We start from the raw sequence: 22,973 nt of genomic DNA, 5'->3' as shown, positions 1-22,973 counted from the left end.
GAAATGTTCAGCCTGGAACTGCTGTTGTGGCAATACAGGCTCGTTTGTTTTGACTTGCACAACAAAAATAAAGAATATGCAAAAAATAAAAAATAAGACTACAAAATTTGATAGATCAATATCATTTTAGGGACATATGGAGAACGATTCATCCATTGAGTCGGAATTAATTAACACACACTATCAAAAAGTCACATGGCATGGATGATGTCATCATGCAATGTGACCACCAAAATGTATCATTTTCAACTGTAATAATTAAGGCAATGTCTCATGGTGTCTAACACTTTAAAAAGCCCCATGCAGTAGCGAATCATGTTGGGTTATTTTTAATTGATTTATTCTTTATTGTACATCAATTTTTTTTTTGTAATTTTTAACTACAATAGACCATCCTGTCCAACTTTGGAACTCCACAAATTTCCTGGACTTCGTTCTAATAAGTGGGTAGTGTACCACCAGAACCTTATGTGAGCAAAACCTTACATTGCTCCTGAGCTAGTAACTGCATTTATTTATTTCACCAACCTAATCAGTGTGCACTGCATTGCTGTTTTTACATATACCACGGAGAAGACACCACATCACACACATCCTTAGAGCAAGGATCATACCATGCCACAGTGTCCAAAGGAGCTACATATTAAGCTCCAATAAATGTGAGTGCACTTACTATTTTACCCATTTTATAATACCAATAGTATTATCAACAACAACACTACATAGTATCCATCTCTGTGTTCTGTTCTATATCCATGGACCATCTTCTGAGATCTAGAGACCTACCAAAAATTTCCTTAGGCGAGGATCATACTGCTCAAGATCTATCCAGAGGAGCTCTTTAGCTCCATTTACTGTAAGTGCATCCCTTTTTCTCCTTTACTTTCAGTTGTATTGCAAACTACACTATATTCCCCCTTCTCTGTCTTCCTGTTTTTTGTTACATATACTATCAGAGGCTATATATAGGATAACCAACAGCTTTTAGTATTGCTGTAAGTGTGCTTTATGGCCATGAAGTATAAGCTCACATGCGAACATCAACACAACTGTATTTAGAGCTGTACATTGGGATTGTACAGCAGTAACTTTTCCAAATGTAAACTATTTGCTATGTCCGATAACAGAACGAATGTCGTCACTAGTGCTTACTCATTCTTAATGAGATGCACAAGCTGAAAAATCAAGTATTGTTGTGGAAATTGCAATCTAGCAACTGTGTAAATAACACATTTACAGACTTTTTCTTAAGATAGAATTTAATTGCAAATCATAAATGCAAATCTAATAAAATAATTTGTTCTACCTTTATTAGGAAATAAATACAAATGCAGGAAAATATAACATGGATGAAGCTATATGAGAAGTATTGAGAATGCATGTTGATAATTGATTGAAAATCAGTTTCTGCAGGTATGGGGACTGAATGTCCAACAGAAATGAATGAAACCAGTTTCGAGAATGAAATAGTTCTGTATGCTGTATTAAAATTCCAGGTTTATGCTGTATATACAATAATTGAAAGGTTTGGATATACAATTGCAATTTTGAGTCCTGCAATCAAGAAAGAGTATAAGAATATGAAATTATGAGCAAGGTTCTTTCTGTGTTCCTGTATTACACACTTTTATAATGGGAACAGAGAGACCGGCATACACACTTGTCAGTCTAATTCATTGTGTTAAAGGGAATGAACAGGGCCATTAAAGCATATGGTATAAGATATGAGCATTATGTTGTTCAGGGATGGAACCCTGTTTGAATTGTCCATCTGTTTGTAAAGTCCAGTTTCCCTGAGTTAGGAACCACTGCAGTGTAAGTGGCGGGCTCAGCACTACAGGGAGTATCTGCTCATCTGGCCTTTTACGGATACCTTCATTTCTTGGCATTGAAAGAACGATACAGGTTTCAGAAAATGTTCTGCCACAAATTATTCTGTAAGTCACTTAAAGTTTTTAATGTTTCAAGGAAGGCTGTCTTTTCAGTAACGGATCATCATATACCCAGCATTCTCCGTCTTCATGGAACAACTATGGAGGAAACAACAAAGTCAGATCCATGCAAAATGATCCCTAAAATGTCATAGGGGAAAATATTTGATAATGCAAAGACACATGGTGGTTGTTATGGTCAAGAGCAACATGTAAATGGTGGAGCCCAGACGGATTATTAAAAAAATAAAATAAAAAAAAATAATAATAATATTCACTGCTAAGTAGGTATACACCCAAGGTATATATGCATGTATTTTCATAAATGTATTCATTGGAGGTATACCTTAAAAGAACTTGCACAAACTGTGCGTTAGGAATGCTTCTGATGTCTGGGGAAGCGCTGGAGTTCCTGAAGACACTGGTTTGAGGCCAGAAAGAGGCAAGCAATTCAAGTAGAGGGCACCTTCCACTTCAGTTACCCAGGAGAGCTAGTGAAGGGAGGAAGCAAACCTCTCTGGCTGTCTGACAGTCAGGGGGTATTCCATAAGGTTATTATAAAAGTGACAATTTGTTATAGAAAATTGGCACTTTTATAAACTGGGGTTAAAATAGGATATTCCTCGCCCATAAAGAACTTCAGCATGCTGGAGTGTTTTATGGGTGTGGAGTGTTCCTTTAAGTAGGAACATTTAATAGCTTTTATAAGGTTATTAGCCAGCCAGGTTGGACGACAGCTACTAGATACAGTGTTGCAAAAATAGTTATAAGAACCGCACTCAACCCCGGCAAATCACCGGTGCCCATCAATCCCAACACGTGCAATCAAAAAAGAGATATCAAGGCACTCAGGTGTTGAAGCCGCAAGCAAATTTTAATGGAACAAAAAGAGCAGCAATGTTTCGACCTTCACAAAGGTCTTTTTCAAGCTTTTTTAGCTTGAAAAAGACCTTTGTGAAGGTCGAAACGTTGCTGCTCCTTTTGTTCCATTAAAATCTGCCTGCAGCTTCAACACTTGAGTGCCTGGATATCTCTTTTTTGAAGCTACTAGATACAGGCTTAACCCTCACATATCTCACATTGCAAGGTTAAGGGAACAGGGACAATGCACCCAGTCAACGTCAATGAGATGAAGTGGTCTGGGTGTCTATAGTGTATTTAAAGGGTTCATGTTATTGCAGTTTATCACATGTGCTCTTTTTGAAGATCAATACATTATATGTATACATTTAATAATATATCCATATTATGATACCGGATTTCAAATGTATAGACTGGGGGGAAAAAAAAAAAAAAAACTATAAAAAAATAAAGCATACATGAAAAAAATGTTTAACATCTCATAGTTCTGTTTCAATGTCTTTTGTGTAATTTCTAGAGATGTAACAGTTCCTCTTTTAGTTGAAAATAAAGAACAAAAAGGATTTAAAATGCACATTTACAAGATATCAACCTACAATAAGCAGTAACAAGAGTTCCTTTATTTCTATAAATAGTAAAAACAAACAAAAAGTTAATAAACCTATTCTACACGGTCACGATTCCTGGAGAAACTTCCACAAAATGTAAAGGTTATTTCACCAAAATGCGCAAAAAATAAAACCCAACAAAACAACCATGAAACAAAAGAAGCAACATGGCTTACCCGGGTCTCCCACTGAGATTCCTTCTCTTTGCGGTCTCTCGCCTCCGCTCGCTGTCTCTCTTCCAAACTGTGCTTTGCTTCTGTTGCTGAATCAATATCTCTGATTTTCAAGTTATACGTTACATCTCTCCACAGCCTTTTTCAAGAACAGATACAGGAAAACAAACACAAGAAGTCAACGTTTGTAAAGCTAATAAATTCCAATAGCATCAAGGCGACTTACTACAAAACACCTGGAGTTCCAAAGATTGGCCAATATTGAATTCCATAACATCACTAACACAAAATCTTCCACGTGGCCTGGTCACAATTCTTTTAAAAAGGTCTCTAAAACAAAAATTACCTTCGAGATTCATAGTCAAGTTGATCTTCCAATTTCCGAACCTTTTTCTTCACTGGAGGCATCTTCTTGGTATCTATAAAAACTAAATTTTCCTGTAAAATAGACAAGTCCGCATGAACAGAAAGTAATAATTGAATAAAAAAGCCAGAACATTTCACCTTTTACAAATATACCCAGTAAGTGCAGCATGATAAGCCCATAACAAAAAACCAACAGATTCTTGGTATAGGTGGTCTGGTCTGCATTACATGGTAATGTTCCAGAATCGTCTATAATGTTACAGTACACATATATAATTCTGCACACACGGTGTTAAAGAACTTTGCTGCCAAAGGTGCAACTCCTCCTTTAGCAGATTCATTAGCCAACCTGGAACAAAAGTTCTTGGCTGGCGAATGTCCGTTCTTGCATATTTGCGGTCTGTTGGCATGCATAGTATACTGGCGACAGATTACTAATGGCGGTACGACCCACCCCTTCATGCCACTCAAGTCCTCCCCTGACCTCGGACAGTTGGGGAGAGGTACCCTCAAAATCAGATTGGGCTTTGGATCCAAGATAAGTTCATCCATTAAGAACTGTATAAATATTCATGATTTTCTCTCATTCTTTGTGTAACACTGTAGTAAATAAGAAAATGTTTGCCTTTTTTTTATTTCTTAAAAAAGGATTGTACATCCACTGCGCTTATATATTGTAAACAGATGGTCCACTTAAAGAGACATAACTAGCATTTGGTGCACCACAACATATATTTCTTCTTGTGGATATAGATTTAGAGATTAATTTTGCATTTTCAAACGGTGTGAAAATGGATTGACAAAAAATAAATAAAAATGAGGAACTACCCTTGTTGATTTGTTGCACCCATACCACTTCAATAAGGGATTATAGCTTGAAGTGTCCGATTAACCTCTATGTAACAAATTGTACTTATCTACTGCAGTCTATGTCAAAATATGTTAATTGCATAAAATGATAAATCATATGATCTTTACCAAACATCATATAACACACCATGACCTGTATTTAAGTTTCTCTGTCATCTGATAGACAGATGAGAATTGTAATGCATTTTATTTGCCTTGAATTTAAGACTTTTTTTTCTACACTAGATTTCATTTTGGGATTGTATCATAATGTTCAACTTCTCAGGCAGGTTAAGAAATACACATTCTGATTATGCCCAAGCAGCAAATCAGAGCCTGAATTTTCATCAAATGGGTCGAATATCTCCAAGTAGCAAATAAGAAAGTGAAATTTAGAAAGTTAGGCAGATTATCTTCTAGCAGTGATCTCTGCTGGGGTGTAATGTTTGATCTACCCGAGAAGGAATAATGCACATAGGAAGATCAGGTTGATTTGAAACCCAATAGATTTTCATAGGAAAACAAAGCTACACAAATGATCTGTGCAAGACACGGACAGTTTGTAAAGGTTTTAAGATGGTGTTATTAAAGTATATATACTCGGAAATCTTCGTTTTTGTTTCACGAACGGTCATTTGATCTACAAGACACGGCTTACAGCATTAGACGCCACCATTGCAGTGTTTGATAGCACAGAAAGGAATTATTCTCTAATTACCCCATTTGAATATTTTGCATACATGACCCCATTCCACTCCCCTTCGACAGAACAGAATGATTTCTTCTCATTTGGAGGACTGTGGGAAACAGAAATACATTATAACATTAATACAAAGATTCCAACCAATTGCTCCATTTATTACTTCTATTTGGCAAGTTCTTGGGAATGTACTTTCTACTCTAAGGGGCTGGCTATCAGAGACTTTATCATCTAATTCCTTCTCCCATCACACTGCTGCATGCACGCACATATCAAGAAGGATCAATATTCTCTAATCTATATCAATATCAATCCTAACTGCGGCTGACCCCAGGTTCTATGAATATGTAGTTTAATACAATACTTACTAGATTTCCGCTGTGACTCTGTGTTTTTTCCCACCATAGAAAGGTTTGGTGTGGAAGGTGATTGTGGCACTGTAGCCGGTTTTGGAACAATTAATACTGCACTCTCCTCCGAGTTCCACCCACGGCACAGTCAGGATGGATCTAAGAGGGGAAAAATAATAAAAAACATGTGGTTTATCAACTAATGGGAATGGTGATACACCACGTCAGAATATAGAAGATCATGACAGGACTTTTTTTTTTTCTTAGTGATGTTGGGCTGATGAAAAAAAAAAAAAATACCTTGACTAATCCCTGCTACCCTTTGCCTCATTCCCTACTATCTCTTTTAGAATGTAAGCTCATGGACAATCTCACTATTTCAAAAGGGATAGATATATAATTAGCTCCTCTCACATCCCGCCACGGTCGATCCTTACACTGGATTCCTGTATCCTATAGGTGTCAATTCCAAATATTACCCCTTACCTGTAAAGCTCTGGCTTCTGTTACATTTCTTCACTGATTTGTAGGGACCTTCTCAGTCTCTCCGCTCTGCTGGTGACCTCCTGTTTGCTACTCGAACCATTACAGCTAACTCACACTTGCAAGACTACTCGAGGGCAGCTCCATTCTTTTGGAACAGCCTACCTACCCCACCAAACTCTCCCTAGTCTTCAATCGTTTAAGAAGTCCCTCAAAGTCCATCTGTTCAGAAATGCTTATGGACTCCTAGAGTAACTTCTATGTCACAAATCGTTCTCTTGCTCTTTCCTAAAGGGTCACACTCCACGCTCACCTCCAGGTCTGCTACTTTTCAACCTCATTTGTTTGCAGTCCCCCTTGATGCCCTTCCTATTGTGTCTTTATACTCAACTCCTCTAGACATATAAAAAATATTGTAAAGCGCTGCAGTATAAGTTGCCGCTGTATAAATACCAATAATAAGAATAGTTAATACAATGTTAAACAAAAATCTGCACACCAGTCAAACCATAAGACTTGCTTTTCCCACAGAAATCACAAATTTGCTGTAATGTTACTACCGCAAAGGATTCTGGGTTGGCAAACACAAATTAGTTGAACAAAGAATCACATTTTTGCCTCATTCCATTTTAAACATGGATTCCTTTGAGTCTGTTTGCTGTATACAACAGCTTTGAAACACAGCTTCGGAAAAGATGCAAAGCCATCCTATGTTGTGTTTCAAAGCTGTTGTATACAGCAAACACAGACTCAAAGGAATCCATGTTTTAAATGGAATGAGTCAAAAATTTGATTCTTTGTTAAACTAATTTGCATATGCCCACCCAGAATCCATTGCAGCACTAACATCACTGCTAATTTGTGATTTATGTGGGAAAAGCAAGTCTTGACTGATGTGCTGATTTTTGTTTAACATTCTATTAACTATCCACAGACTTCAGATGGAAGGGGTTTGCAATCCCAATTTTTTCCCCACTATAACTTTTTTTGGTTTTTGCTTCACAATAATAATGATATTAACAAAATACTCCAACTCACCTCCCATATCCATTGGGGAATGTTAGGATGTAATGTTCATCATAGTCCAAACAAGTGACACAGCCTGTGAGAGACAATGTAGGAACATTTTAAATAGACAAAATTACCTTTGTAACAAATCCCTAAGTTAAAGGTCTGCTTTAACTCCTTCAGAACGATAGGATGACTGCCCTAAGGCTTATTCAGCGATAATTGTGTTAAACTGAACATGTAAACTGCAGTAGTATTCATTCAATATTTACTTTTCGAGTCAGTCTTGGAATTTGTTCATTTTCTTATGTAAAAACAGTCCTACATTTTTTAGTTTCTCAATAGTCCTCAATAATAGATTTATTTTTTTAAACATTTTTCTACAACGAAGTGTAATCTTGCCGACTGTGGCTATCAATTAGGTTACAAAGACATGGGTAGTGAATTGACATTCTGCAATCATTCAACCAGGAAGTTCAGGCAATACTCTTAAATAGCCTCAACAATTATTGAACAATAACCGGACCATCAAAATTGGTTGTAAAACTTTGCTACTTCTTGATGTGAGTGATCTCACTGCAGAAGTGTCAAAGTTTTTATTTCTTCAATTTCTTTCTTTTTAATTCCAGTGTTACTATAACCCTTTTGAGAGGGGGAACCTTTGCGGCGTAGTATGCCCAAATGGGCCACCAAGGAGAAGCCCTCTCTAAATTTGCAGCAAAACCAGCAAGTAAATGGTTTTACTCACCTTAAATCCAGCGTCAGGCTAAGCTCCTGGTGCTGCCCTTCTGCGCCCACTCAGACGTCACTGGGGCCATGTGTGGTCCCATCACAGGCTTCTCAGAGCCCATTTACCCAACTCAGAGCGCATGCACACTGAGCAGGCAAGGGGTGGGATATTTTTAAAATGTATATTAAAAAAACAAAAAAAAGCCCCCCAAAAAACCCACTACCAATGTATATTGAACGAAGCGGGAGAAAGCGCAATGTGGGAGGGAAGAGCTAGTTTCCACTTGCAGGGAAGAAGTTCACATCTGTTTACAGCATGCAGTGTGCGCTGACAGACTTAATTTATACACAGAATTGACAATAGGTAGCCCAGAACAGAGTTCTGTCATATGCCCCCAGCACACAATTAACAATTAGGGATCGACCGATTATCGGTTTTACCGATATAATCGGCCGATATTCGGTATTTTCGGCAATATCGGTATCGGCCAATTCAGATACCGATATTGCCGATAATACCTCCTAGGACCGCTGGGCTTATTACAAGCCTGGCGGGCAGCAAGCGTTTACCTACCTTCCCTGCAACTCCTCAAGCTCCCCACTGTAAATTTACTGAGATTTACAGTGGGGAGCTGGAGGAGCTGCAGGGAAGGTAGGTAAACGCTACCTGCGGGCCCCCTCACTGCTCAACCAATGCCACTGGACCACCAGGGACTGTCATACCCCCCTCCCTGGCCAGGCAAAAAGCAGGGAGGGGGGACAAAAAAAACAAAAAAAAATATTAAAAATAAACATAAATATTAAAAATAAAACAAACATTAAAAATTAAAATAAAAAAATGCCCTTCCGGAAAAAACACACACACACACACACACACACACTCTACACACTCTGTATATAATGCAGAGTGTGTATATAGTGTAGTGTGTGTGTGTGTGTATACTGCATTCACTATACACACACACTGCATTCACTATACACATTAACACACTGCATTCACTTTACGCACACTACACACACACTGCATTCCCTTTACACACCACACACTACACAAACACACTCTGCATTCATTATATACACACACACTCTGCATTCATTATATACACACACACACTACACAAACAGTCACTGCATTAACTACACACATTACACAAACACACCCTGCATTCATTATATATACACTACACAAATATACACAGCTCCACTGTCTAAACACACTGCATCCAGTGCATGTGGCTTGTATATTTTGTGCATTTACCTTTAGAAATAGTTTATTTTTTCAAAATGGTAAATGTACAGAATATCGGCAAGTTATCGGCCTGAAAGTTAACAGATTATCGGTATCGGCTCTAAAAAAACAATATCGGTCGATCCCTATTAACAATATCCCTGTATGTGCAGGGTTTCAAGCTGAAGTGGTCATGGTGGCTGGAGTAACCCTTTCAATTTCTCAATTTGTAATGCATCCATCTATACAAAGTATTTCCAAGAGGAGGTTGAATTCTGAAATGTATTAAAATTAGCAGATTTTGTACAGCAGATATTCTAATAAATGTTCTATTCTAAACACTGTAAGCTTTACCCGGCAGCAATCACATCTTCTAACTTACAAATAACAAATACACTTAATGCACGCCCGCTAGGTTTAGTTCTACATTCACCCGCAGCATGCCAACAGATTGTACTAATAAGAGTAAATCCCTTACCTTGTCCAATATTGTGGACCCCAATGGACATTCCTAAAAATTTGGACTTGGTCCATATGTGAGCGTTAAACTGTATTCTCTTGTTATAACATTCGGCATAAAAGGCTGAAACTTGATGAAGAAAGAAAGGAGAGAGCAGACAAAATGCATTAATCTGTGAGAAAAAGGGATTAAGAAAACAAACAATGCAATAAAGGAAGTGTAAACATTAGATTACTCTTTACAGGAAGTGTTTAGGAAGGCTGTGTAGGTCACATGCAGGGAGGTGGGACTAGGGCTGCATAAATAAAGTGAATTAACTCCTAAATGGCAAAGAATTGAGTATTGCAACTGCAGGGACATGATCTATACACCAAAACTGCTTAATAAAGCTAAAGTTATTTTGGTGTTTACAGTATCCATTTAATTTTCTCTATTTGTGATTTAAATTAACAAAAAATAAAAACAAAATGAATACATACTCATTCGTCAAATTATCTTCATCAAATAGTCTGTTCAGTTCAAAGCATGATACATAAAGTAATGGTCAGTACAAATATTGATTAAAGGAACATTAAGCACCAAAACCACTGCATCTCAATGTAGTGGCTTTGGTGCAAAGAAGTACCTTCACTTGGATAATGTAAAACATTGCAATTTCTAAGAAATAATGCCTCCAGTGGTGGTCAGACTGAGCTACTTCCACCTTGCAGTCTTTCATTGATTGAATGTCTTCATGTGCGGTGGCATTTTGCACCAGGGGTCTGCAATGCTTCACTATAAGCATTTCAATTGGACCAGAGATCACCATGACTGACAGGGGACTGCTTCAGTCCTGTATTACATGTACATTTTATGGCTTATTTTTTTTTTTTCTTACAGAAAGGAGGGGGGCAGAAATCTATATCTGCTAAAAAAAAAAGAAAAGTTGACGATGTTAAAAATAAAGAAATAATATTATCTGGACAAAAAATTCTGAGGTATAAGTGGGAAAATGATGCATCTAGCCATCAAAATATGTTTTAAGCAGATGTACTCAGAGCTGCATCTGAAGAGCACGGCAATAATATTTCAAGCTGACAAGACGGAGACACGTGAAGTCAGCAGCGAGTTCGCAAATTGCTAAATAAATTAGTTAATGGATAAATCAGCAGAAACATGATGTTCTATACATATGGTGCAGCACCAGAGGTTAAAGAAACACTATAGTCACCAGAACCACTACAGCTTAATGTCCGTCTACAACCTGTCACTTCAGGCTTTTCAATGTAAACAAACACCTCTAGATGCAGTCACTCAGACTGTCACTACAGGTGCTTCCTGAGTCAGTACTGCAGTTTGCAGCACCTACGTTTTGCATTTCCACGCTCTGCAGGGACATGCGGAAAGGTCCCCATAGAGATGCACTGATTCAATGCATATCTATGAGGGGATGCGGATTGGCACAGAGTGGCATTTTGACGCATATGCACAATAGCCTTTTCGATGCTTTCCTATGGAAAAGCATTGGATTGGCTGAGATCATCAACACTGATGATCTCGGCAATGAAGGTGAGGATCGAAACACATAGTATACTTTGCTTAAGAATTTATATGGTCAATTGCTTTTTTTAAATTTAACTTTAAACCTTTTTACACAGGTAAATAGTTTTATTTATTTGTAGTTATTTCTTTAGGTTTGATAAACAAAAATGGAAATTAAAATCACACAAAAATGAAACCGAAACCCCCCCCATAAATTATTATATTTTAAAACCAATAACAAAAAAAATAAACTTACTTGGTGGGTGGTGCGAGACCTGCTCGGACACAAACGTTACATTGTTTTTGGAAGCCCACGGTACTGGCCCTTCAGAAACTGTCTCCTGGAAAGAGATATTGAACGATAAAGATTTGATAAAACACAAAAAAGAGGGTTTAAAGAATTAAAGTGGATGAGATAGAGATCAACATCTAACAGATTCTATTTGTTGTTTAGGATATACTAGTGTTGTAGTATATTTTAGGATACAATCTTATGTTTCAGAGCCCATAGAAATCTGCATTCTTTGGGTAATAAAAGCATACTGGAAGCACAATTTCATTTTGATGACATCACTTTTTAAGAAAGTATACTCGTCCATGATCACAGGATCTGATTAACAGTTGCTCAGGAAGTACACAAAGTACATTCTCAGTCTCTTGTTCTCCAAGTACGTGGTTTTTGCACACTTAAATTTGGCTTTTCCTCACAACTGGTTGACACAAATACATACTGTTAAAGTAATTACTTAAGATGGAGTTTTACACGGGTCCTGTTACTCCTCCAGTGATTTCCATTGTAAAGCGGTGACTGGCTGATATTTCACAGCCAATCCCGAATCTTTCATTAGTTTTACAGCGGTGAATTAATGGGGATGATTTTTAAATGAGCATGCCATGTATTATCATAAAGGTTTGAAAATAAATGAAGCAGATGGTAGCTTTCATTCACATGTAACCATCTTTTTTTAGAGGGTGGAGTTTTTTGTATTTAAAAAAAGAAACACTTTCTGTTAAACTCCCCAAACTTGTTATTTATTACACCATAACATTTTTCATTCGCCAAACACAAAAATACAGCAAAATGAACCTACAAAACAAGCATGGACTGCATAAGTTAAGAAGAAACCAAAAAGTCAGTGCATGCCAGTCACCATTTCTTACTGTCTGTAAACCAGAGCTCAAAATTTCCATTTCCCTTAGCCACTGGCAAGTAGCATAGTAATTTACATTTTAAGCAACACCATACACTATTATCCCACTAAAGCTATAAACATTTTCACCTTTATATACAATGGCTAAGTAAATACATTTACCGGTAACACTATCTGTGGCGGACCTGGCATCAGTCCCTTGGGTTGCCTGAACCCATGTTAAATTCTGGCGAACAGATCTGTAACCCCTTGTGTGGTCCCCCAGTTATTGACTTGGAACACCGACCACCCCTGGCTGTTAACCGCAATTAAGGAGTACTTGAGTGCTTCCCCTGGGTGGCCGCCGTTCCATTTCGTCTCCTGAACGCAGACAGCGTTACTTGGCCGTCAAGTGTGTGGAACTAATTTTGGCTACGCGTTCGCACAAACCCCGGTCAAGATGGTACTGCTGCCTGTATACTTTCCTAAACAACTACACTAACCACGTTCGGGAGATATGACCTACCGATTGGGGGGAGCATTCGCTAACTCAGAGCCAGGGGGAGCGTTGGTCGGTGTTCGTGCAGGAACCCCTGAACCAAGATCGGCTACAGCCCTGGATTCTCTGGAACGCTTTTGGGGCATCACCTAGTGGCCAGCTGGTGAAATCTTCTCCCAAATAGCGATCCCATTCCACCAAACCATTCCACCAAACCAATCTGAGCACTTTTCGGATATGTTGTGCGCTCAGATTCAGGATATTCGTGGGATACAAGAATTGTGGGGTTCTGTACTGTTTTATTATGTTTTGGGGATTTTTAATAAAATGTTCTGTATTTCATAAAACAGAGATAATGGAGTTATCTAAAATTCCCAGCTCAATTATCTCTCAGACCCAGTGCATCTTGGGAAAATTCCCTGTAAACTTGTCCTGAAGACCCCATACTATGGGGCTGTGCACAAAAAGCTGTGTGGTGAGGCTAATAAAAATAAGTTGACTCCCAGAACTGTGTGTCGTCCAGTTACTGGGGGAAAGAGCTATATTCGCTGACCAGCACTTCTCTTCTAGCTCCAGAGGATTACAGCGGAGATCTTCACACGCTCAGCATTGCAGCTCCGCTACACTATCCCAAAAAATCAAGTGAAGTTTTCTAAATTGCGCAGTTTCCTAAACTTTCTTCTTGATGGATTTTTTAATGGATCTTAAGAATACTACAGTAAAGCAGGTGTTGATATAGTTCTAGCTTTAGAACTGACCACTTTACTCTGATGTACAAACACTAATCAACGATTTAAGTCAGACACTCCTGCAATCCAAACACATGTTTTTTCTGGCCCCAGAGTAAAGTGTTGACACTCACAGCGTTTTCTTCATTTTCAAGACCTGGCAAATCCCAATGACACTGGAAAACCTCTCCCAGGATGGGGTTATAAGGCTTCTTTGCCACTGATCCTTTCCTGCCAGCGTGGAATGCCGATAGGTACCATCTAACCACCTGTACCATCCTGTCTTTGGGATCCTTGTGGTCACCAATGCTGGGAAAAGACAAAACAGAAATTCCCCATCACGATCTAAAACATTACCAGGTTTAGGCAAGCAACAGAATTTTAACAGCATTGGTAGAAAAAGAGGCGTATTACACTCAATATCATCTCTAAAACCTGCCTGGATACACTGTATCTTGTGTAAATTATGCTAAACAAGTCTGTCAAAGGGGAGAACTATTGTGTTCTGTTGGCATTGTTATTCATATACTTTTATGGATCCTAATGCTTTTTAAAGAAGCGGGTCAGATCTTGCCCATCACACACTGGCAGAGGCCATCAACCACAAATCTAGAGGGAACATATGCAGAGAATGGATTTAGGGAGTTTCTCTTAGCAAACACAATGTGGTAGAGTAGAAATGTAGACAAATAATTTTTTTTAATACATTGATTGACAAAAATGTAAATGTTTTAGCATAGCTGCTCCATTAGCGGAGCACTGCAAATTTTAATGAATATAAGCAAACGGTTTATTGTAATAACACAAAGGGCTGTGCGAGAATTTAATGCCTTACATGTTTACTTATTAAACTGCAAATTTTAACGAACCAAATCTAATTTCAAATTAAACAGCTTATTTTAGCCTTAGTTTTGCTATTTGGGTTTAATTTGCTCAGTTGTAGAATTTTTCCAGTGCAAATATTTTAGCCACAACTTTAAAATTCAGATTTAAATTTGCTACAATTCCGAGTTCAATGAATAATCCTTAATATGTAGCTCTGCTATACCTTACAAACAGGTCTGGATGTGCAAAGAAATCCGCATACATTTCCAGAAGCGATCTTCTTTCAAGAATAAAAGTGGGAAGCACAACCTGAATGTAGATTTAGAAACAAACCACAAATGAAAATCCATGATGTAACAAATTCTTGCAATGCATTTTACGTCCGTAAATTTTAATTCAATGTTCACATCATTCTGCTGTTTCATTTACTAAGCACTAATATCGGAGGACTGTTTAAGGGGACTACTAAATTAATAAGATGGAAAGAAAATATAAAAATACCCCATAAACAAATGTTACAGAAACATGGGATCTATTCCAGTGTAATTGTATTTAAAGGGACACTATGATGGTACAAAACAAGTCTGCTTTGATGCGCTTGTGTGTATTTACATATATCTTTACAAAAGTCTAATTCTGATGTACTTTTTACAATCAAGGCCTGATGGGATATGAAATACACATGTGTACATGTGATGGCATTTATGCAGTGTATTTGAAGCAATTCAGTGTGTAACCCTCAACGTTGACTTTTTTGGGGGGTGCACAATAGAGAGTCTTCCACTAAACCATTACTAATGTTTTTCTATAGGAGATGCTTTGCTTGATATTCAATAATACAGAGCAATATTCCCTGCACTGTCCTGCTTTTACCTTAGTAAGGTCCATTCCCAGCCGGACCTGAGACAGGAGGTGCATTATAACACTTTTATGTTCTTCTACCGACTCTCCTTCTCCATCATCATGGTCATCATGGGTGTCAAACTGATCTAAAACAGAACAGAAACCGTTCAAGACATAATCAAGTCACAGGCTGAATCTGGGCTAAGGGGGAAGAAATGATCCCCTCCAGAAATAGACCTCTCACCAATTTGCTTTTTTCCTCCTTAATTTATATGTCCTGGCACATATAGGGTGCATGACATGGAAATAGTTTAACCCCTGCAGTGCTGTATGTATGCGATTATACTTTCCTCTGCTGCTTTGTTCAATCCATTAATTGCTGTAACATTCACAGGGTGACGGAAAAAGAAAGGGTCGAAGTGTTTGACTGGCTCTGTTTGTTGTATTCTGGGATGCCGTAGTTAAACTAGGCTGGGAAGACCATTGTCTTTTTAGAGGCCAAAGTGAAGAAGACATACACCAAGTTCTATAGAAATGCCACTGCAAGTCAACACCATGCCCAAAGAACAATAAAACATAAATAAATAGATGTTTTGGATGTTTTCATGAATAGAAAAAAAGGGAAGCACCGAAGTGCTAAGGTTCCCAGCTAGTGGGAACAAGAGTGTGTCTGCAGAACTGATAGGGGATAACCCTTGTGTTTGTACATAGACTAGAAAATGGTGATAGCGTAATCCGTAGGCTTGGATGGCCTTGGGAGCGCTAAAGGGTAGTTCTGCAGAAGTCGTTCTGCCTTAGGTACCAATCTTAAAAAATAATAACTTTATTATGGGCATCATAAACTTAATGATCCCTGAAAAATGAAAATAAAACTTAATGCACCAACACCACTAAGGATAAAATATTGGGGGTGGGGAGGACGATATAATCTGTGGAAATATCCCAGATCCAAAGGTAGTAATGCTAATGGAGTCTTAAGGGAAATGAGACTGCGTGACAAATAGCTATGTGAGTATCACAAAATGTCACAAACGCAGGGTAATCCCAAGGCTCCAAGAAAAGAGTGAGAGTCCTGCAGTAGCTACAAAAATGTGATTCAGTACTTGCATGAAAGAGTAGTATCCCTGGGATAACAGCTGTATCCCTGCCACCTCATTCAACGAGCTAGTGCACAGTGAAATGGATCTATCTATAGAGATCATACATACACAGTTTTAGGGATCATTAAGTTTATGATGCCCATAATAAAGTTATTTTTTTTAAGATTGGTACCTAAGGCAGAACGACTTCTGCATAACTACCCTTTATGCTCCCAAGGCCATCCAAGCCTACGGATTACGCTATCACCATTTTCTATGTTTTCATGAATAACCTAGATTAATGAATGTAAAGTACATTTCATGCTTTATTGATCTATGCAATATCTTGGTAAATTTCCAAAATAATCTTGAAATATTGCCTTTGCTGCTACAGGTAATGGAGAGACCTACCTGCATCATTTGTCCCATTGGACATTGAGGAGTTCAGGGATTCTGCAGTATCTGGTCTCTTCAAACTGGTTCCCGTGCTACTGTGAGTCAAGGCTGCCGCAGACTCTGATGAGCTAAAACACAAAATCAGATGCATTCATGAATAGCAGCAGCCACCAGAACCCCTTTCAGGGATTTACATTGCTCAAGTTTTAAAATATACCCAAAGGAAACACACGCCAACTCAATGGTACTCCTTTTGTCAACCTCAAAACAGTGTATGGGAGAGTCCAGGGGTAGGTATCCTGGTGGCACTCCAGATGTTGTGGACTATGTCTCCTCAATACTTTGTCAGCATTATGGCTATAAGAGCATCATGGGAGATGAAGTCCACAACATCGGGCGGGTCGAATGTTGCCTACCCCTGACTTAGTCAATCATGCCAGGATTGTACCTGAAATCAAGAAGAAGAAAAAAACCACACACTCCAGCTGATGCAAAACTGTTCTCTTACAAGCCATGAACAGGGTCATTCACACAATATCCCAAAAAAATAAATAAATGCTGCACTGCATAGCAGAAGGCACAAGCAGTGTACATAATAAATAGCTCTTCTTCCCTGACAGGCTGTGAAAATAAAGACTTCAAGTTAAAAACATAGGAAGCTGACTATGCAGATTGAATAAGGTCATCGCCAGTTAAGTACAAGTGGTTCCTGGCATGTACAGGAAAAGGAAATTTATGCAGGCCTGTCTGCATTACTGATAACACTGCAATTACCATCAAAAAGGGACATTCCCATGTATAGACAAAATACATAAATCCAGCAACAAGCTCCTAGCTTATTCTGAAACATTAAATAAACTTAAAGTAACTCAACACAGTTTTAGATGCACCATCACCCACCATAAAAAAAATCAAAAAAACAAAAAAAACACACCACAGGACCCTTTTAATCTGTAAAAAGTAAAACATATTTTGTTCATCTTGTATGGTCACTGCATTTGAATTATGTAGAAGCCTAGTCATGTGACTGCTCTGTTTACTACCACTGTCTCATTGGACACAATGTATCTATTCTGGTTAGTGTTCGTAGTAGTATTGTTTGATATTTTTAGTTTCTTTGCAATTTCTCGCAAGGAATAGCCTTCATTTCTCAGAAGAAGAGTAGACTGACAAGTTTCAGAACAAGATGTTTCTGGTCATCTCAAGCCTGTAATCGAACCAACAATTGCAGATGCTTCAGATACTCAACAAGTTTAACAAAGCTCAGTTTTCTACTTCTTAATCAGCACTACAGTTTTCAGTTGTGCCAACATAATTGCAAAAGGGTTTTCTGATGATCAGTCAGCCCTTTTAAATTATAAACATGGATCAGCAAACACAATGTGCCACAGGTCAGCTGGTTGGGGATAATGGGCCTCTGCAGGAATTATGTAGATATTCCATTAAAATCAGCTGTTTCCAGCTACAGTAGTCATTTAAACATTAATGTCACTGTACTTCTGATTGATTTGATTTATATTTTAATGTACAAAAGAAAAAAAGAAATAAAATCAGCCTTTCTTTCGAAAACATCTAAATGGCCCCAAATGAACTAGTGCGAGGTTCATGCGGTCTGAGCCAGCGAAGGTAAGGGGGAGTGGGATAGGAGGGCTGCCTTCAGTGTGGGTGGGAGGAAGAAAATGTTACATCTTTTGCCAGCGTGCAGTGTGCGTTGAAAGACTTATTTTGTGCACAGAATTGACATTAGGCAGCCTGGAACAGAGTTGTTTGGGGTGCAAATTTCAGGCTGAAACACTGTACATCCAGACTCCAACCACCATGGCCACTTCAAAAAGCAAAAGTGGTCATGGTGGTTGGAGTAACCATTTAAAACAAGAATGGCAAAATGTATGGTAAAATAGCGGATGTGTAGACAATCTAACTTTACTACAGTCCCAGTTTGGCAAATGTAGCCTTTGGTTCCCCCCTCCCCCTCCGGAAAAAATTGTTACAATCCGATGTTTTGTGTATAACCTTGTAAATAAAACACATTAGTGAAAACATAAAAATGTATTCTTAAATCTTTAGAAAGAAAAGGGTAGATTATTATTTTGGAGAGAAGATTTTAGATGTTGGTCTATCCAGTCAAACTCTATTCATGATCTAACATGCAATGGCTCCGACCTGCTTTCTTCCAGTGATACAGCCTTTTATAGGACTCACTACACTAGACTGTAAGCTCGTTTGAGCAGGTTCCTCATCTACCTATTGTTCCTGTGTCACTGTGTAATTGACTAAATTCCCAACCCCCCTTCATAATATTGTAAAGCGCTGCGGAATTAGTTGGCGCTATATAAATACCAATAATAATAATACTGTGGTTATTATATAAAATGCTTTACGAGTTGCTTTTGCAGTGTTTCACTTTATGCTCTCTGGAAGAAGTTATGCATTTGTTTATACTGCTATAGCTGCTTCACTGCATATTATGATAAAGGTACATTGCTACATTCAATAAAGCATGTACTTTGATCTAGCACCATTATATATATTTTGCGATTCCTTATAAGAAGTTCAGAAAGAAGTGGAATCATTAGGAAGACTAACAGATATAAATGCTAAAATATAGAAGCTATTTTAAAGACTACTGAAATACATTTATGAGCTAATTGCAATTTGAGTATGCAGCACCATGCAAGGACATAGGAAATCTATTGGAACTCATTCTCTCCCTGGGTGGTATGTAGGGCATTTCAATGGCACAGTTCTAACCGGAATCATTAATGCATTGCCTCACCCATTACATCAGGAACCTTGTGAAATAGGATTAAGAGGTCACTTACTCCATGCCGCGTTTTGGGGAGGAACCGGTCTGATAATATTCGTCGGCATCATAGAACTCGTCCTCACTGCTGGAGTAGGAGAAATCTGGGACGGTGTTCGGAGACAGATTAACATGGCTGGGGGAGGTCAGGCTGCTGCTGGGGACAGATTGACCGCTTCCTAGAATGAGAAACGGATGTATTGATCAGACACTGACAAAGCATTCACACTACAAATCACATAATCACAGTAAATGTAGTTTTAAAATTCTAAGAATGTAGTGGGAGCCAATACCTTCATGGAGATTAGTAGTTCATTACATTTTTTATTCTTTAAAGTAGATCTGGCACTTTTGCATATTTTGTTTTTGCATATTGCATATTTTTCAAAGACCTTCAACGGTGATGGTCTGGTGGACACGGGTTGCAGGAGAAGGTGGCAGTTCTTAGCTAAAGCTGTCCCTCGCAGTCACCACCATCTTCACTCTGCGCACCCTATTCAGCTCCTGTCTTCATCTGCCAAGACCAGTTTCAGAGCAGCACTCGCACATGCGTACATCATGAGAGTACATCACTGAGGTCTTTGGAGGATCCCTTTAGGTAAGACCATCCCACAGATCTAGGTATGAATTCCAAAGCCATCAACTGGGACAGCAGCTGGGATTGGACAAAAGTTGACCTCAGATTTACCATAAGACCAAGTTGTCCCTACTTAGTCTTGTGGTAGATTTGAATCGTGTTGGAATTTCAGTGAAATTCCAATGCCATCAGGATCAGTATTTAAAAAAAATTGTATTGTCATAAAACACTTAAAAGTGGCACCATCGCCACTTAAAATGAGTGAACTGATCATGGTGCTTGGAGTAACCCCAGAAATCGACTTGATAAAAATCCCCAGCTTGGTGATTTGCACTTTTCTTGCCATATTTCCCAAATCTGGGAAATAAAATCATAAAATTTGTGGCACAGCAGTCAGCAATACAATGCATACATCCAGCTGACACACAACTGGAATAAAGGTGAAGTGAATAAATAAAAAATGTAACGCAATCTTGTTCCACCAGCCTGCTATACAGCAGCCTGAATCCTACCATTAAAACATCTAGCATAAAATATCTTCCCTGTATGTGTGGATGTAGACCGTTTCCCTACTTGAAATTCTTAAAGGACCACTCTAGGCACCCAGACCACTTCAGCTTAATGAAGTGGTCTGGGTGCCAGGTCCAGCTAGGGTTAACTAATTTTTTTATAAACATAGCAGTTTCAGAGAAACTGCTATGTTTATCAATTAGTTAAGCCTTCCCCTATTTCCTCTAGTGGCTGTCTCACTGACAGCCGCTAGAGACGCTTGCGTGATTCTCACTGAAAATAACAGTGAGAGCACGCAAGCGTCCATAGGAAAGCATTATGAATGCTTTCCTATGTGACCGGCTGAATGCGCGCGCAGCTCTTGCCGCGCGTGCGCATTCAGCCGACGGGGAGGAACGGAGGCGGAGAGGAGGAGGAGAGCTCCCCGCCCAGCGCTGGAAAAAGGTAAGTTTTAACCCTTTTCCCCTTTCCAGAGCCGGGCGGGAGGGGGTCCCTGAGGGTGGGAGCACCCTCAGGGCACTCTAGTGCCAGGAAAACGAGTATGCTTTCCTGGCACTAGAGTGGTCCTTTAATGCAATGTCTACCCGTTGAAGTGTCTGTTAACGGTCATACATCAGGGTCACTTTAAAATCAATGGCACTGTGTCCAACCACAAATCTACCAACCGCACTGGAAAAAAATAGGACCACCACTGCTTAGGCACATTTTAGGTTTCATAATATAAACCAAATAAGACTACATTCTCTTACACAGTCACTGGTCTCCAATGTCAGACACACACTGTAGGTGTAAGATAAATTATACGAACGTGAATGCCTTTAAATGTATTCACCTGCAGTGCTCAGTAGGGTCATGTGATCCTGAATCCATTGCTTTAGTGAACATTTAAACACAGTATTGCTTGAGTGGATAACAGCTTTCTTATTTGGAAGTGTGTACAATCTCTCCTAAAGGGTTATTAACTAAAACAGAAGTTATCAGTAATTCAGACAATTGTCCATTTTAGTAGGAGACTTTTCTTTCAATGTAGTTATTTTGGTCTAAAATTTGTAACTCACTTGTGAATTTTTGAAAATTAATAATGTGAATAATCTTTATGCTAAAATTTGAAATTTCAAAGAAATACAGCGCCTTGCAAAAGTATTCACCCCCGTTGGCATTTTGTTGTGTTTTGTTGCCTCACAACCTGGAATTAACATGGATTATTTGAGGATTTGTATCATTTAATTTACAGAACATGCCCACAACTTTGAAGATGTTTTTTTATTTTATTTTTTATTGTGAAGCAAACAACAAATAGGACAAAATAACAGAAAAAGTCAATGTGCATAACTATTCACCCCCCTAAAGTTAATACTTTGTAGAGCCACCTTTTGCAATCACAGCTCCAAGTTTCTTTGGATAAGTCTCTATGAGCTTGCCACATCTTACCACTGGGATTTTTGCCCATTCCTCCTTGCAAAACAGCTCCAGCTCCTTCAAGTTGGATGGTTTGCGCTTGTGAACAGCAATCTTTAAGTCTGACCACAGATTTTCTATTGGATTGAGGTCTGGGCCATTCCAACACATTTACAGGTTTCCCCTTAAACCACTCAAGTGTTGCTTTAGCAGTGTGTTTGGGGTCATGGTCCTGCTGTAAGGTGAACCTCCGTCCTAGCCTCAAATCACGCACAGAGTGGTACAGGTTTTGCTCAAGAACATCCCTGTATTTAGCACCATCCATCTTTCCCTCAACTCTGACCAGTTTCCCAGTCCCAGCTGCTGAAAAACAGTTCTTTGGGTGATGTGATGTGTTTGGTCTGCACCAGAGATAGCATTTTCATTTAGTAGCCGAAAAGTTCAATTTTAGTCTCATCAGACCAGAGCACCTTCCTCCATACAATTTGGGAGTCTCCCACATGCCTTTTTGCAAACTCAAAACGTGCCATTTTGTTTTTGCTAAAAGTAATGGCTTTCTTCTGGCCACTTTGCCATAAAGCCCAACGCTATGGAACGCTATGTACAGATACTCCAGTCTCTGCTGTGGAACTCTGCAGCTCCTCCAGGGTTACCTTAGGTCTCAGTGCTGGCTTTCTGATTAATGCCCTCCTTGCCTGGTCCGTGAGTTTTGGTGGGCGGCCGTCTCTTGGCAGGTTTGCTGTTGTGCCATGTTCTTACCATTTGGTTATGACAGATTTGATGGTGCTCCTGGGGATCATCAAAGATTTGGATATTTTTTTTATAACCTAACCCTGATTTGTACTTCTCAACAACATTGTCCCTTACTTGTTTGGAGAGTTCCTTGGAATTCATGGCAGTGTTTGGTAAGTGGTGCCT

General features: G+C 38.8%; 1 protein-coding gene across 3 annotated transcripts in view; it reads right to left on the bottom strand.

The window, feature by feature from the left end:
* Positions 1 to 1,293: 1,293 nt before the first annotated feature.
* Positions 1,294 to 22,973, bottom strand: part of OSBPL9 (oxysterol binding protein like 9) — a 95,701-nt gene continuing 74,021 nt past the window's right edge. For all 3 annotated transcript variants that reach the window (XM_063427808.1, XM_063427809.1, XM_063427810.1), the window contains 13 exons: positions 19,590 to 19,749; positions 16,783 to 16,895; positions 15,323 to 15,438; positions 14,673 to 14,758; positions 13,759 to 13,933; positions 11,524 to 11,608; positions 9,765 to 9,875; positions 7,360 to 7,423; positions 5,857 to 5,997; positions 5,507 to 5,585; positions 3,920 to 4,011; positions 3,577 to 3,712; positions 1,294 to 2,030 (listed from right to left, as the gene is read on the bottom strand). In XM_063427808.1, the coding sequence (XP_063283878.1) occupies positions 1,956 to 2,030; positions 3,577 to 3,712; positions 3,920 to 4,011; positions 5,507 to 5,585; positions 5,857 to 5,997; positions 7,360 to 7,423; positions 9,765 to 9,875; positions 11,524 to 11,608; positions 13,759 to 13,933; positions 14,673 to 14,758; positions 15,323 to 15,438; positions 16,783 to 16,895; positions 19,590 to 19,749 (1,433 nt within the window). In that variant the 3' untranslated portion in view covers positions 1,294 to 1,955. The remainder of the gene's footprint in view (positions 2,031 to 3,576; positions 3,713 to 3,919; positions 4,012 to 5,506; positions 5,586 to 5,856; positions 5,998 to 7,359; positions 7,424 to 9,764; positions 9,876 to 11,523; positions 11,609 to 13,758; positions 13,934 to 14,672; positions 14,759 to 15,322; positions 15,439 to 16,782; positions 16,896 to 19,589; positions 19,750 to 22,973) is intronic.

Source organism: Pelobates fuscus, chromosome 7, assembly GCF_036172605.1.
Source record: "Pelobates fuscus isolate aPelFus1 chromosome 7, aPelFus1.pri, whole genome shotgun sequence".
Lineage (NCBI taxonomy): Eukaryota > Metazoa > Chordata > Amphibia > Anura > Pelobatidae > Pelobates > Pelobates fuscus.
Note: the sequence above shows the minus strand (reverse complement) of the source record. Positions and strands in the feature narration are given on the sequence as shown.